Source organism: Hemicordylus capensis, chromosome 9, assembly GCF_027244095.1.
Source record: "Hemicordylus capensis ecotype Gifberg chromosome 9, rHemCap1.1.pri, whole genome shotgun sequence".
In the NCBI taxonomy this organism is placed as follows: Eukaryota; Metazoa; Chordata; class Lepidosauria; order Squamata; family Cordylidae; genus Hemicordylus; species Hemicordylus capensis.
Window position 1 is genome coordinate 17,813,625 of NC_069665.1, and position 14,231 is coordinate 17,827,855.

At 46.2% G+C, this 14,231-nt stretch overlaps 1 protein-coding gene across 9 annotated transcripts in view; it reads right to left on the reverse strand.

The window, feature by feature from the left end:
• Positions 1 to 13,841, reverse strand: part of LRP3 (LDL receptor related protein 3) — a 46,361-nt gene extending 32,520 nt beyond the window's left edge. For 7 of the 9 annotated variants that reach the window (XM_053271050.1, XM_053271052.1, XM_053271048.1 and 4 more), the window contains exons 1-3: positions 13,316 to 13,827; positions 6,365 to 6,412; positions 3,970 to 4,108 (exon numbers count right to left, since the gene is read on the reverse strand). In XM_053271050.1, coding sequence (XP_053127025.1) covers positions 3,970 to 4,108; positions 6,365 to 6,412; positions 13,316 to 13,592 — 464 coding nt within the window. In that variant the 5' untranslated portion in view covers positions 13,593 to 13,827. Of the gene's footprint in view, positions 1 to 3,969; positions 4,109 to 6,364; positions 6,413 to 13,315 lie in introns of all 9 variants that reach the window. The other 2 variants (XM_053271053.1, XM_053271045.1) reach the window with 2 other exon arrangements.
• Between the last annotated feature and the right edge of the window lie 390 nt (positions 13,842 to 14,231).

Genomic DNA, 14,231 nt, shown 5'->3' on the forward strand with positions numbered 1-14,231 from the left:
TGCTTCCCATGGTGTTCCCTAAGTTTTTTATTTTTACATTTATATCCTGCTCTTCCTCCAGGAGCCCAGAGCATTGTACATGGTTATGTTTCTCCTCACACCAACCCTGTGAGGGAGGTTAGGCTGAGAGAGAAGTGACTGGCCCAGAGTCACCCAGTGAGTTTCATGGCTGAATGGGGATTTGAACTCAGGTCTCCCTGGTCCTGGTCCAACACTCTAACCACTACACCACACTGGTTATCCAGTTACAGGAGATGGTTCAAAGCTGCAGCAAGCATAATTGAAAAACTTGTGGTTTTCCTATTATTCACGTTTGCATTTTTTAAATAGGCGGGCAGAGCTTCCCTTGTAACTTCAGAAAACATTTGTTCTCCACTTTTGTAGCTGGTCTCTGCTTTAAAGGTAAAGTGTGCCATCGAGTCAATGTGTCAGCTCCTGGAGACCACCAAGCCCTGTGGTTTTCTTTGGTAGAATACAGGAGGGGTTTCCCATTGCCATCTCTCACGCAGAATGAGATGATGTCTTTCAGCATCTTCCTACATCGCTGCTGCCCGATATAGGTAGCAGCGGGGATTCGAACTGACAACCTATGGCTTGTTAAGTCATTTCTCCGCTGCGCCATTAGGTAGCTGGTCTCTGCTTTACCTGTGACTTATATAGATTTACTTACTTTTACATGTATAGCCTGTGCTTCCTCCAAGAAGCCCAGAGTGGTGCACATGGTTACATTTATCCTCCCATCAGCCCTATGAGGAAGGTTATGCTGAGATAGAAGTGACTGTCCCAGAGTCACCCAGTGCTGAATGGGAATTTGAACTATCCAGCACACTAACCACTGCACCCCTCTGGCTCAGAGTTCTGTCCTGTTGTTTATTATTAGTAGTATTCATTTTTTTTAAATAATCAGGCAGATAGAGCTGCCCTGGTGACTTTGGAATACATTTACTCTCCACAGAAGCAGCCTTTTGTAGCTGGACTGTGCTTTACTTGTGGCTTGTACAGTTCTTTTCATGTGTGTGCGCGTGCTTGTGTTTTGATCCTGCCACGTTAGATACAAATCTACACACTACTGTAGTCCTGTTAAGCACTATAAAACAACTGTTTTCCATATTTCTCTGTATCTCTGCTCACGAGCAATTAAGATCTGTATGCTTGTGTACACATGTTTGTATTTTGATCCCACTCGTTCGCTACAAATCTACACTTTATTTATTTTATCTTGACATTTATTGCTAAGGCACGCACCTAGTCCCGGCTCCACTTCCACAGCTGCCCACAACTGGCTCCACCTCTCACTACCTATGACTCCATGCATCACCTGCTCTGCCTAGCGCCCCCATCCCCCTGCCAGTCCTAGGAACTACCAGCCGCCACTGAGTAACTCCTCCATTGCAAATTCAACACAAAGATTTATGACCGACATAAAGCCAATTAACAAATACTGAGGTATTCTCGGTGGGGAGAGTATTCTTAGGAGAGTTTTCATTTCTTGTACAAAATACCCACATTGCTTATTTCTTTTTCTGGGATTAAATTTTTTAAGAAGGATAAGACGGCATCAGTTCAGGACTACAGTTCTCAGTGCTGATCCACACGAGAGGTTTTAACTTAAAGTCCTATAATGTCAGTACTTGGGGGAGGGGGGGGGATCAACACAGTAAATTGTTTTTAAAGTTTATTTTTGTCAACATGGCACTTTGCTGAAAGATCAACTCTGCCATGTGGGAAGGGTTCCTGGGGTCCTAGCTACATATAAGCTATCATTACTTGTTAGAAGGAAGCTTAAGGCCAACTTTGATCTTTTCTCTCTCATTCCATGTAACAACTACACACCAGAACTCAAAAGGTCTTGGAAAAAAAGAACAACAACAGTGTTCTTAGCTTGCAGCCCAGCTAATTAAAATTGGCACCTACCAATTAATCAACTAAAGCATTTGTTGACTAATCAATTGTAGCATCCTTGATTAAAGTTTGCAGCCCTAAATCAAATGTTGGGAAATCAGAAGGTGGAAGTCTAGTGTGTCTCCCCTGCCAGCAAATACATTAGAAGTCAAGGGGAGGAGACCAAAAAAATCATGGACACCATTAGTAAAGCAACTATATCAGCCAATTAAACTAGAGAAGTCACTGTTGTTTGCTAGTCTCTGTAAACACAGAGGCAGACTGTGAACACCGCTAAAACCTTAATTGGCTCATTAAAAACATTTGGCTTAACTGTTTAGAACAAGGAAGTGGAAAGCTAGAAAGTCTTGGTTGTATTGCCAGCTCAGCTACTGGCATGATGTGCAACCATATGCCAGGCACAAAAGGTCGGATTTGCAAGGCTTCGGAGGGTCTTTTCTGGCTTTGCTTTCATTAGGGGAAGCTTTAAGCTGGGCGACAAGGACAGGCATCATAGGCAGGTCAGAAAAAGTCCTCCTCTGCTAAAGAGGAACTTCTCAACAACCTTCTGAGAAGTTCTCCTGCACAGGCACCAGTGTGGTAAATGAAAGTTGTGTAAGTGCACAGCACTACACCTGCCACTTGTGAAATTGAGGGGAATTTCAAATTTTTTATGTTTCTTTTTAGATTGTGAGCCCTTTGGGGACAGGGATCCATCTTATTTATTTATTATTTCTTTGTGTAAACCGCCCTGAGCCATTTTTGGAAGGGTGGTATAGAAATCAAATAATATTATTTTTATATATTTGTTTGTTTGTTCAATTTTTAGACCGCCCTTACAAAATAGCTCAGCGCAGTTCACAAACATCAAAGACCCTTTCAAACAATTTAAGAGCACTGGAAGGCCAGGCCAAACAGCTAAGTCTTTAGGGCTCTCCTAAATTCCAATAAAGAATTCAAATTACGGATGTCTGCAGGGAGCGCATTCCACAGTCCAGGAGCGGCTACAGAAAAGGCCTGCCTCTGGGTCACAGAGCCGGCAATCGTGTGGGCGGCCGATCCAGCCCCCCAGGGCTCCCTGCCCACTCAGCTCACCAAACCAGGTCTCACCAATCATGAGACGTGGCTCAGAGTTGAGAATACAAGCCCAAAACCATGGTTTGGCCAGCATAACTGAATGGGGTGACTATTTCTCAGGTGCCCTTGAATAAGTAATTGAGGTCATTCACACAATCAAAAACTGAGGCAGTTATCACGATCGCCAAAAAGCTGGCTAAGGAAGCCTAGCCCGCTTTTTGGTGATCGTGTGCTGCCACTCGGCTCCCAGCAGCAAACCGCCAAAACTACCCCTCCCCTTAGCCAAGGTTAACGGAGCGAGTGCTCCGTTAACAGCGTTCTGCTTGTGTGTCGCCGCGAAGCACGGCGATGCATGAGTAGAGCCCTGACCAGGAGGCTGCAAGCAGCCTCCTGGGCTCGGGGGTCTCTCCAGGATGCTCTGCACGCTCGCGCAAGGCATCTTGAAACTTCCGGGGGCCACATGGTTAGGGGTCTACTCTTGTGTCGCCATGTGCCACAGCAGCACACAAGCAAAAAAGTGAGGTTAACATTGCGCTCACTCCGTTGACCGCGTTTAAGGGGAGAGGGAATTAGTTGGGCTAGCCACTTTGGAACCACCGGGCTTGCCTGCGATAGTGGTTCCGACTATCAGTAGAAAATGGACTAGGTTCCCTTAGCCCACTTCCTACTGATCGTGGGAATAGCATCACTATCTCACAGCCTAGCCTACATCTCAAGGCTGTTGTGATCAGTGTTCCCTGTGCAGGGATTCCCAGATGTTGTTGACTATCATCCCCAGCTGCAATGGACTTTGGCTGGGAATTATGGGAACTGTAGTCAACAACATCTGGGAATCCCTGTAACAGAGAACAAGGCTTAAAAACACCACCATTTTTACCTCCCTGGAAGAAGGGCAAAATAAAGCTCCTTCACCCACAAACTTGAGTTGGCCTACTCTGCTGGACCTAAAATCCCATTTTAGCAAAGAATTACTGTATTTTTAAAAGAGGAAATAGACATCATCACTCCTACCTAATTGTTATCACATCTCCACGATCACCTTGAATATACCAGCTGCAGTTGATGGCTGGAGGGTAGTTTAGTGGCCAGGAAGGGCTATAGATGACCCCACGTCGCTCGGTATGCTGTTCCAGTTTTCCACTGCAAGCAGCTGTCAACGGTGAGAACAAAATGCTTAGGGTTAAACGTTAAATGCACATTTTGCCTCAACAGCTTTGATTGGTTCAACACAATTTTCTAGGAAAGGATCAATAGCCCTAAATGAGCCTGCCAAAAGCATATGATAAAGAACTTTGCACCAATCTGCCCAAAGGAAAAGGTCATGCTGAAAGCCCCCTAACAAACCTGCTAGAGACACCTCGAACCACTAGAAAAAAATTTATAGCCAATGTCAAATAACAAAGACATTGTTTTCAAGACCAGTTTTCCTGGAACATGGTTGGCTTTTATCTCCTCTCCTAAACAGATGTGCAACCTTCAGTCATTTTATTCTTTACAGAGCCGTAACATTTTTCTCAGCTGCCACAACCCTGGAGGTTTGTTGCCTCGTTATTGCTTTTGGATTTCAAACACCTTTATTAAGAAGGTATGCAGACTGGAATACTTCATTTTGAGCACATTGCTGTCATAGTCTGCTTACTGCTAGCTTAAAGGGTCACAATTTGTGACCTTTCAAGCCAAGCCAACTTACCAGATATGGTGGTTGATCAGTGACTTGCTAAAGTTGTGAGGTTCTCCCCCTGCTTGGGGCTAAAAGCTGGGGGGACGGATGTTGTCAACCACAATGCAGCATCTCTTGGGTAGCATCACAAGTTGTGCAAGGCCGGCTACACTGGGGAATTTGTCCTTTCTGAATGCTGACTTATTTGTGACATTTTTTTCCTACCCCATAGGAACATCAGAAGAGCCCATCTAGTCCAGCAGCCTGTTTCCCGCAGAGGCCCACCAGATGCCGCTGGGAAGCCCACAAGCAGGAGATGAAGGCAAGCCCCCTTTCCCACTGTGGCTTCCTTGCAACAGGTATGCAGAGACATCCTTCTAAACTTGGAGGCAGCCTATACCAATCAGGACTAGTAGCCACGGATAAATTTGTCTTCCATGAATTTGTCCAAGTCCCTTTTAAAACCATCCAAGCTGGTGGCCATCACCACATCCAGTGGCAGAGAATTCAAGAGATAAATTATGTGCTGTGTGTTTGTTTGTTGCTTGTAAACTTCATTTTGTTTATTATTTATTTACTACATTTTATACCGCCTTTCTGCCTTGACAAAGGCACCCAAAGCAGTTTACAATATTAAAAGAAGCAAATTACAGAAGATTAATAAAATGTCTCAGGCTGATGGTCTTTTCAGGAGCTGAGGACAAGAGCTCAGCTCCCTCACCTGAGCACATCCTTTCTTGTCTTCCTCTCAGGACACACTGGTCTTTCCGTACTCCTGGGAAGGTGTGGTTTTTGTGTTTACCTATTTATTTTTAACTCATTATGAGTTGCCTTCAGCGTTCATATAAGTTTTAATTAATCAAACAGTATGACACTCTAACCCAGGGTTTCTTAACCTTGGGTCCCCAGATGTTGTTAAACTACAATTCTCATCATTCCCCAGCCATACCTTTTGTGGCTGGGGATGATGGAAGTTGCTGTCCATCAACATCTGGGGACCCAAGGTTAAGAAACCCTGCTCTAACCCAAAGGTTTTCAAACTTGGGTACTGTTGGCCATCTCACTGGGGATGATGGGAGTTGTAGTTCAACAACATCTGGGCACCCAAGTTTGAAAACCCATGCTCTAATCCATGGGTATGCAACATGCAGCTCTCCATATGTTGCTGAACTACAACTCCCATCACCCCAGTCACGATTTATTACAGTTGTGGATGATGGGAGTTGTGGCTCTCCAGATGCTGCTGAACTACGTGTTGCCTACCCCTGCTCTAACCAATACACTGCACTGGATCTCTGATACAGATACCATCTCCCCCCCCCACACACACACACATCAACAATGTCCCTTTCTGCAATTTTATGCTAACATAAACAAAAACACAGTCTACAATGAGAGTGCTGATCTATCTTGAATGAAAATAAGGATCTTAAATAGTCTAGGCTTTACTCCGGCATCACTTACTGCATCTCAATAGTTCTTCAGAAGGACTATAGTCTATAATTAAATTAGGGGACTCTCTCTCTCTCTGTCCCCAGTGGCATGAGAAACAACAGAATAAGACCAAGGCCATTCACAATCTAGATTATACAATCTATAAGGGGAATATGCAGGAGGATCAGGACACTGCACTGTCTGGCATACTCAAGGGCAACTTGTTTTTCTCAATACGATACTTTATTGAAAGGGATTTCTCAGATTTCACCAAGAAAATGAAATTCAAATGCTGAAACATAAGTATCTTACCTAATGACGGGACAGCACTTTCAATTTTCCCAGACAAAAAGAGATTCACTGTTTGGAAGAGACACAAACAAACAAGGTCACATATTACAGTAGTGACAGTAGCAATTTATCTCTGCAACAAAACTTATATTTAAAATGCATGCTTGCCCACCAAGCACAAGGTTCCACTCATAATTCAGATAGTCCTATGCCTTGAAGCAGGGCTTCTCAAACTCATGTCCTCAGATGTTGCCGGCCTACAATTCCCATCATTCCCAGCCAGAATGGTCAAAGGCCTCAAGACCCCAAGCACTGTTTGAACAGGATTTTGGAGTGTGTTTAGGGGTCATTTGGATGAACAGCCCCCACACATGATTAAAGGATGCCCCATCAGTGTGTCAGGATGTTTGTTCTTCAGTGACATCAAGGTGGATGAGTTCTCGACACTCCCTGCCTCTCTTCGCATGGTTGGGCCATGTTCGTGGGAACTGGCTCTTGGCTTGTTAACAAACCAGAGTTTGAACCAATGACAGCTCCCCACGTTCATACACGATATGGAACAACAACATGTTCACACAGAACATGGGGGACAGAGTTTGGGCTAAAGCAAAAGCTGAAGCTTTTACTCTCCTCTTCTTACATAAATGATAGAGGAGGAGAGGGAAGTACAGAAACCCATAGCTCCCCAAAGCTCATCCACCATGGTTTAGCTTTAAATCTGAACTGCATCTAAGAGTGTGAGCTGTGGGTTGGCAAGTTCCCTGGTTCCCATGTGTCCTTGAAAAACCCATTGTTCCCATTTGCAGTAGAGATTAAGATTACCTTACAAGGTAGGGTTAGGATTACTGAAAATAGTATATTACTGGATTATTGGGTTAGTAGGGTTAGGATTACTCAAATAATCTATGTGGAGCACTTTGAATGCTCCAAAGAAAGTACTGGATAAATAATAAGCATTTAAACAAATAAATTATACACCTTTGCTATCTATTAAAGATTCAAACAACTATCACTTATCAAACAAAACAGCTGAAGACAAAGCAACCTGTTTGGTCACAGGAAGACATATGACAAGCCATACATAGAGTATTTTAATAAGGGATCAATGCTATGCATAGCTATGTAACTATATATGCCCTCAGGCCTAAGTGCAAAAGCTTAAAATTTGTCAGGATGGAGATCTTACCCAACAATTTTTTTAAAAAAATCATATCCACAAGAGACTATTAGGATCACACTAGCGCAAATAATTGGGTGTGGAAAGAAGCTTAAAGAGCATGAAAAAGTAGCATATATAATTACTTTATTATCATTATTATAACATTATTTGTCAATTACTGACAGATCTATCCACTAAGATTGCACAATGTTGGGAAACTCTGCTGTTCGTCCACGTACACACACACACTGCGGTATTCAAGTATCCTTCTGTAGCTCATGAGGACTTGGGCCTAAAGACAAAAGGAGTCAACAAGTAGAGCTGTCAGTGTCACCTGACTCCAAACTAGTCTTGCAGAACTGGCAAAATTACAGTGGGTGCAGTGATGAAAGGCTTGAAAGTAGTGAGGACACGAAGTTGCAAAATTGTCTCTTGCATTTTCCAAATTGCTAGAGATGAAGCTTGGAATTGCAAGCTGCAGGAGATGGCTCCCTTAATTGTTATTAATTAACATTACCCATTAAAATATTATTGTATTATACAGTTAATGCACATGCTGATCCCGAGTCATTATCCCATTAGTTTCACAGTTTATGCTGATTCCTGCAGGCACTGCAGTGGCACCAGGTTAATAAGCCTCAATGCTAGCATGCCATGCCCTATGAGATATCCACCTCATTCGAGGATACCTCTGTCAAGTTGAATCTGCCATTCTTGTTCAGTTCTTCCCTTCTCCTTGTTGCTCTGCTCAGATTTTCCAAGTGTACTGATGTCAGAATGGCTGCCAGCTTTTTGACTGACCACTCATTAAGAAAAGCCTTCCAGTCTTATATGAGAAAGAAGAGGCAAGACCTAACCAGCTAAAAAGGATAAAGTGCAGCGACTAAAATGGCAAATGAGATATAAAAGGCAGAGATCCAGTTCAGATGACCCATTCTGATCCCCCGAAGTGTAGAGGATTGGGTATGTGTTGCAGGGTCATGTGCTCTCAACTTACAAAGGACCAGAAGAAGCTGCCTTACACCGAGTCATACCATTGGTTCATCTATTGTATTGTCTACACTGACAGGCAGCAGCTCTCTAAGGTTTCAGGCAGGAGCAGAGTTCTCTCTAATTTTTTTCATCTGTGTGCAGAATGAATTTTGTTCTGGGCGGCAGTATCAAGGCAGTGTGTGCGCGCATGTGCATTCAGAGTGGGACCATCCTGATTCAATCTGAGCTGGATCTAAAATTAACTGAGCGAATATTTTTAAAAATTGTGCATGCACACATGTGCACACGCTTTAGAGGGATCACCCGGCAGGAGTCTCTCCCAGCCCAACCAGGGATCTGTTCTTCCACTGAGTTATGGCCCTTTCTCCTAAGGGGACATCTTACAGTGCTCATGTAGTCACTCATACAAATGCAAACCAAGGTAGACCCTGCTTAGCAAAGGCAACAACTTATACTCACCACCACAAGACCAGCTCTCCTCCCCAAAAGGATCTGAACAAACCTGGGATCGAACCAGAGACCTTTAGCTCTTCAGTCTCACTGTCCCAACTGAGTTATTTTGGCTGATGGCACTTCCTCCCTCTTGCACATGGATTCCCTGCTTCCTTTCCTGGACTGTTCTAACCATACACAAACCTGTCTATTCATTAAGCTCCGCATCAGAGGCAGAGGTGGTGCCACCTGCAGAAGTGAGGTGAGTGGCAACCAGAGACAGAGCATTGTGGAATGCTCTACTAAAGGACACTTGGCTGGCATCAATTCTTTTGGCTTTTCCGTGCCAGATGAAGACACTCTTATTCACCTGGGCTTTTAGCCAATAATTTTATTTCTGTGGTTCCTGGTATTATTGCTGGTCGTGTTTTATTGCTGGTTTTACTGCCATTTCACTGCTGCTTTTATCTACTATTTTACTGTTCTATATTTCAACTTGATTTGCTTTAAACTGTGGTGTTATTCTTTTCTAGCTACCTTGGAAGCTTTAGCTGAAAGGCAGCCTAGACGTTCTTTCAAATAATCAATACATGAATTGTTTGCTATGATGTCTAAATGGAGCAAATTATTATTTGCCTTCACCAGCTGCCTACCAACTACAGCTCTCAAACCCACTTCAGACTATGTTTTTGAGAACCAGAATGGGATGCCTGGACTGGCCCTCAACTCAGTTTCAAATTTCCATGACAAATGAAACATCCCCTGCCACTTGCTATTCAGTTTGTATAATGGCGCAGGAGGGAAATAACTTGCCTGGCAAGCAAGAGGTTGCCGGTTTGAATCCCTGCTGGTATGTTTCCCAGACTATGGAAACACCTAAATCGGGCAGCAGCGATATAGGAAGGTGCTAAAAGGCATCATCTCATACTGCATGGGAGATGGCAAACCCCTCCTGTATTCTACCAAAGAAAACCACATGGCTCTGTGGTCACCAAGAGTCGACACCAATTCAACAGCGCAACTTTACCTTTATTGTGACATTACAGTTCCCCTTAAAATGGATTTTAAGAGAGGAAATGGAGAAAGGAAACATATATTTGAGATTGGGCACCGACAAAAAATGAATAAATTAAAACTGTCCTGAAACATTTTTAAAGATGAGGCAAGCCCTTAAAATGCATTTGTTTTCTCAGACTTTTAATTTAATTTAAACTGATTTTATATCATAATTGTTTTAATTATTTTATCCTGTTTTTCTAATGTATTTTAACTTATGTACACTGCCTAGGGATGCACATGTCAGGCAGTATAGAAATATTTTAACGAAATAAATAAATAATATCAGGAGCAAATACATCCCACAGATGAGAAGCCTGCCGCAGCAAGGACCCCACAGTGTGTCAATGTTAATTAGTCATAGTGAGAACCCTAAGCTGTGGGCACGGTCACTACAGACACCCATTTGGGCCAGATTCCAAGAGAAGGTCTCCAGCATATTTAAGACTATGCAGATTAACAGGGTGAGATTACAGAAATCCTGACTCTCATCTGGAATAAAAGGAAACCTGTTCCCCAAAGTCAGCAGTTAACAAGGAACATCAAGAAAGGCATGTTCCCTTTGCACAGGCAACTGTAGGTTCAAGAAACTAAGTTTTTATGAAATAGGGCTGTAGGATATCCCTCAGCCCAGTGTTTTCCAACCTCTTTCATCTGGAGGCACACTTAAACAAAACAAAAACTTAGGCACACTGGGGCTCCCAAAACAGACACAGGTTTTGTTGTTGTTTAAATTTTGTGGCAGCAAAGTTGCCACATGGTATTTATTTATTTCAAGCCAGTTCCAAAAGCAGGATACTGACTTAAACGCCCCATTTTTGGAGCTGACTCGCCCCATAATGCACTGGGAAGGGCACCTCTCTCCTGGCACATAAGGGAGCTCGCTCCAAAAGAGGGGTGTTTAAACTCAGGGAACACTTATCATAGCCCAAGGCCTGCTAGCCCTGAGACTACCGTAGTTGTCCCAGACTTAATCCCAGTTAAAACGCCTCATCTCACAACATTCCACATAACACTGCTCCAAAGTAGCCCTGCTTTCAGTGACAGGAGAGAGGGAAATTGGGCTGTGGTGGGACAGCTAATATAACAAAGATACAGGGTAGAGTGCAAACATTCTGGGTTTGGATCACTAGAATACAAACAAGGGTTATTATACATGTTCCCATTTATAATATGGAAGTCAAGACTTGCAGCTTCCTGTTCGTGCCACTGGGCTCCAGGTCGCAAACACACCATGTCAAGCATATTCTGACAAACGAAAAGGCATTTGGAAAGGAGCCTTGCACATCATTCCCCACCCCCCACCCCAGTTCAAATAATAGTGATTTATTTGCTCTTTAAGCTCCTCTTTCTTCCATACAACTCAGCACCCAACTTAGAGGTATTTATTTCCACTCCACCAATGGAACAAGACAGGTACAAAATGATTAGCAGAATCTAATTACCCTGGAGTAAGTTCCATTGATCTCTTCCATTCTAGTGTATCTTTATCTGGGAGGGTTAGGGGAGAGAGCTGGTAAGAACATTAAGAACTTGCTACCACTGACTGACTAAAAGCCTTCTCTTAAAGACAAGAGCACTGTCAAGAGGACAATGACAACACAAATCTGAGGCTGATAATAATATATGTACCGCATCTACATTTCATAAGTTAAGACCTGCTGCGAAAGTGAAAGGAGAGAGATTGCTGTAGGCAAGAGGGAAAGTGAGAGGTGGCTTACACAGGCAAAGAAGCAAAAATAGGATTTTTCATCCTGGCACAACTGAACTATTATCAGCTAGATTATCAGCACGGGCTAAATGCCATCCATCCCATCTTCTGTGGATGAGGTCGCCACCAAAAGAAGGGCCAGGCTTAAGGGTGCCACTGCCACTAGCCAAACTGCTAAATTTTCAGAATGTCCACACTATACCTATCAGCCTTTCTAAGCGAAGATCAAAGGAAGGGGTAGAACTGCATTCTGGCATGTCCATCAATAATCAATGTTCAGTGGCTCAGTAAATCATTTTAAAGTTCAGACGCTCTCAAGATTCTCAGGACACAGGAAGAACAAGTTCTATGCACGTCTTGGCACCCCCATGAGGGCCAGAAATCTCCTTTACAGGTTCATTTACCTGCCACGCCACCACATTGTGCAGACGCCAAACTGCTTAACTCTGGGCCAGGCTGATGGCTAGATTTTATTTTTATGCAGTGACAGCTTTAAGCTAAATTACATTTGCACTATTACTTCTTTCTTTATTTCCTCCTGTCAATTAGTCAACTATTTCCATTCTGAAATAAGTTTCTATATATCTGAGAAATAAACACCATCAGTGCGTTATTATAGATAAACATGCTTGTGTGTGTGTAGATTAGAACATCAATAATGCTCATCAGAATCTAATCTAGAAGACTGTTAGAACAAACCACACTCTCTTGTTCAGAAGACAGAAGTGAGCCACAAACACTCGCCTGGCTTCCCTGAGTGACTACTACAGGCTACTAACTTTTCCCAAGCCTCTGCCTCCAGCTGCAACAAGCCAGCAGCTCGCTCTCATGAGCCACAAGCAAAAAACCCAGATGCAAGCATGGCCACCGTCTTACCAGGCATTGCCATGCGGAGCATGACCTGGGTGCAGAAAGCCATGCATCCCCCCCACCCCACAGCAAACAGAGCTGATGTCACTTCATTCTGCGGTACCCTCGCACCAAGAAGCACACACCCAGCGAGGGCTCTGCGTGCCACACGCCGCCCTGCACAGGTGCTCTGTACAGATGTGCAACCGGTATCCGAGGGTCCGAGAAAGAGCGGGCTGCATCCAGGGTCTATAGGCTGAGAGCGCATTCCGGCTTGCAGACCCTCAAGCCGTGTGTGTGTGTGTATGCGTGTGTGAGAGAGAGAGCGAGCGCGCATCCAACGTGCCCAGGCTGGATCCCTGCAAGCCCCAGCCTGGAGCTGCCTTCGGCCTGCCCAGCTGTCTCCGCACAGGTGTGTGTTGCTGGGTGGCTTGTTCGGCTCCCCCCGCCCCAGTCCTTAAGCGGGGGGCAGCAGCAGCCTGGCGTGTGTGAGCGCCCCCCCCCCCGCGGACCCCTGCTTGCCCAGCCTTCCCCTCTCCCCCTCCATTGAACCCGCAGCCAGCTAGCCGGGCATCCCTCCCTGCAGGGCGCCTCCTCCACCCCCACCTGTCCTTCTCCCCCACCTGGCCAGGAGCCTCTCCTCCCTCCCTCCCTCCCTCCCTCGCCCGTAATGCCCCCCAAATGAAACTAGCAGCCACCACAAGGGGAGCGCGGGGGGTCGCCGAGGGTCCCTCTGCCTCCGCCCCGTGGCGGCGGGTGGGTCGCGACTCACTCAGGCAGATGGCAGCGAGCGGCCCCAGCGACGTGCCCGGCGGCCGGAGCTCTGCGGACGACGACGACGCTGCTGCCTCCATGGCGGGTGCCGTTGCCCTTCTTCGCCCACCGCCAGGAGAGGGAGAGGAGGAGGAGGAGGCGCTGCCGGGCTGGCTGCGGCTCCTTCGGCCGCGCTGCGCCCCCTCACAGCGCCGCCGCCGCCGAGCCCCGAGAAGAGCGGCCGCTTCTGGCCCGAGCCTGAGCCGGCGGCGGCGGCACCGGCAGCCCTGGAGCATCCCGCCGCCTCGCCATGGCCGCCAGCCTCGCGTTCTTGCCCGTGCTGCCGCCGCTCCAGACGGGACAGGAGGCGAGAGCGACGCCGCCGCCGCCGCCGCCGCCGCTGAGGCCCAGCCCCGCGTGACGCGACGGCTCTGAGGGGCAGGCGGAGGGCCGGGCCGGCCGGCCTGGGCGGGAAGGAGGAGGGCGGGCAGGCGGGGAGGGAGAGCGGGGCGCTGGTCCCGGCGGCTGCGCCTCCTCCGGCTCCGCCCGCCATGACGGGCTCGGCGACGATGACTCGAGGAGGGCAGCGAGCGAGCGCCTCGCTTTCCTTCCAACGCCGCGCTGGCGAGAGCAGGGCCTCCTTGGAAGAGCTGCTGCTCGGCCTCTTTGCTTTTATTTTATTTGGGTTTGGTGTGGTGGTGTTTTTGTTTTTGGTAAGGGCTGAGACTCGCTTATGAACGTGTGAAGTAATTAAAAAGGCACACACAGACACACACCCAAGACACGTTGCCCCTGGGCATGTGCAGACTCCCGCCTCTTTTCCTTCTGATTCGCCCCCGCTTGCGCGCATAACGTCGGAGTGGCCTTACTAAAGGGAAAGGAGCTGCTGTGCGCCGTTTGACTCATACGCCGGGCTTTCCTCCCAGGCCAGAACT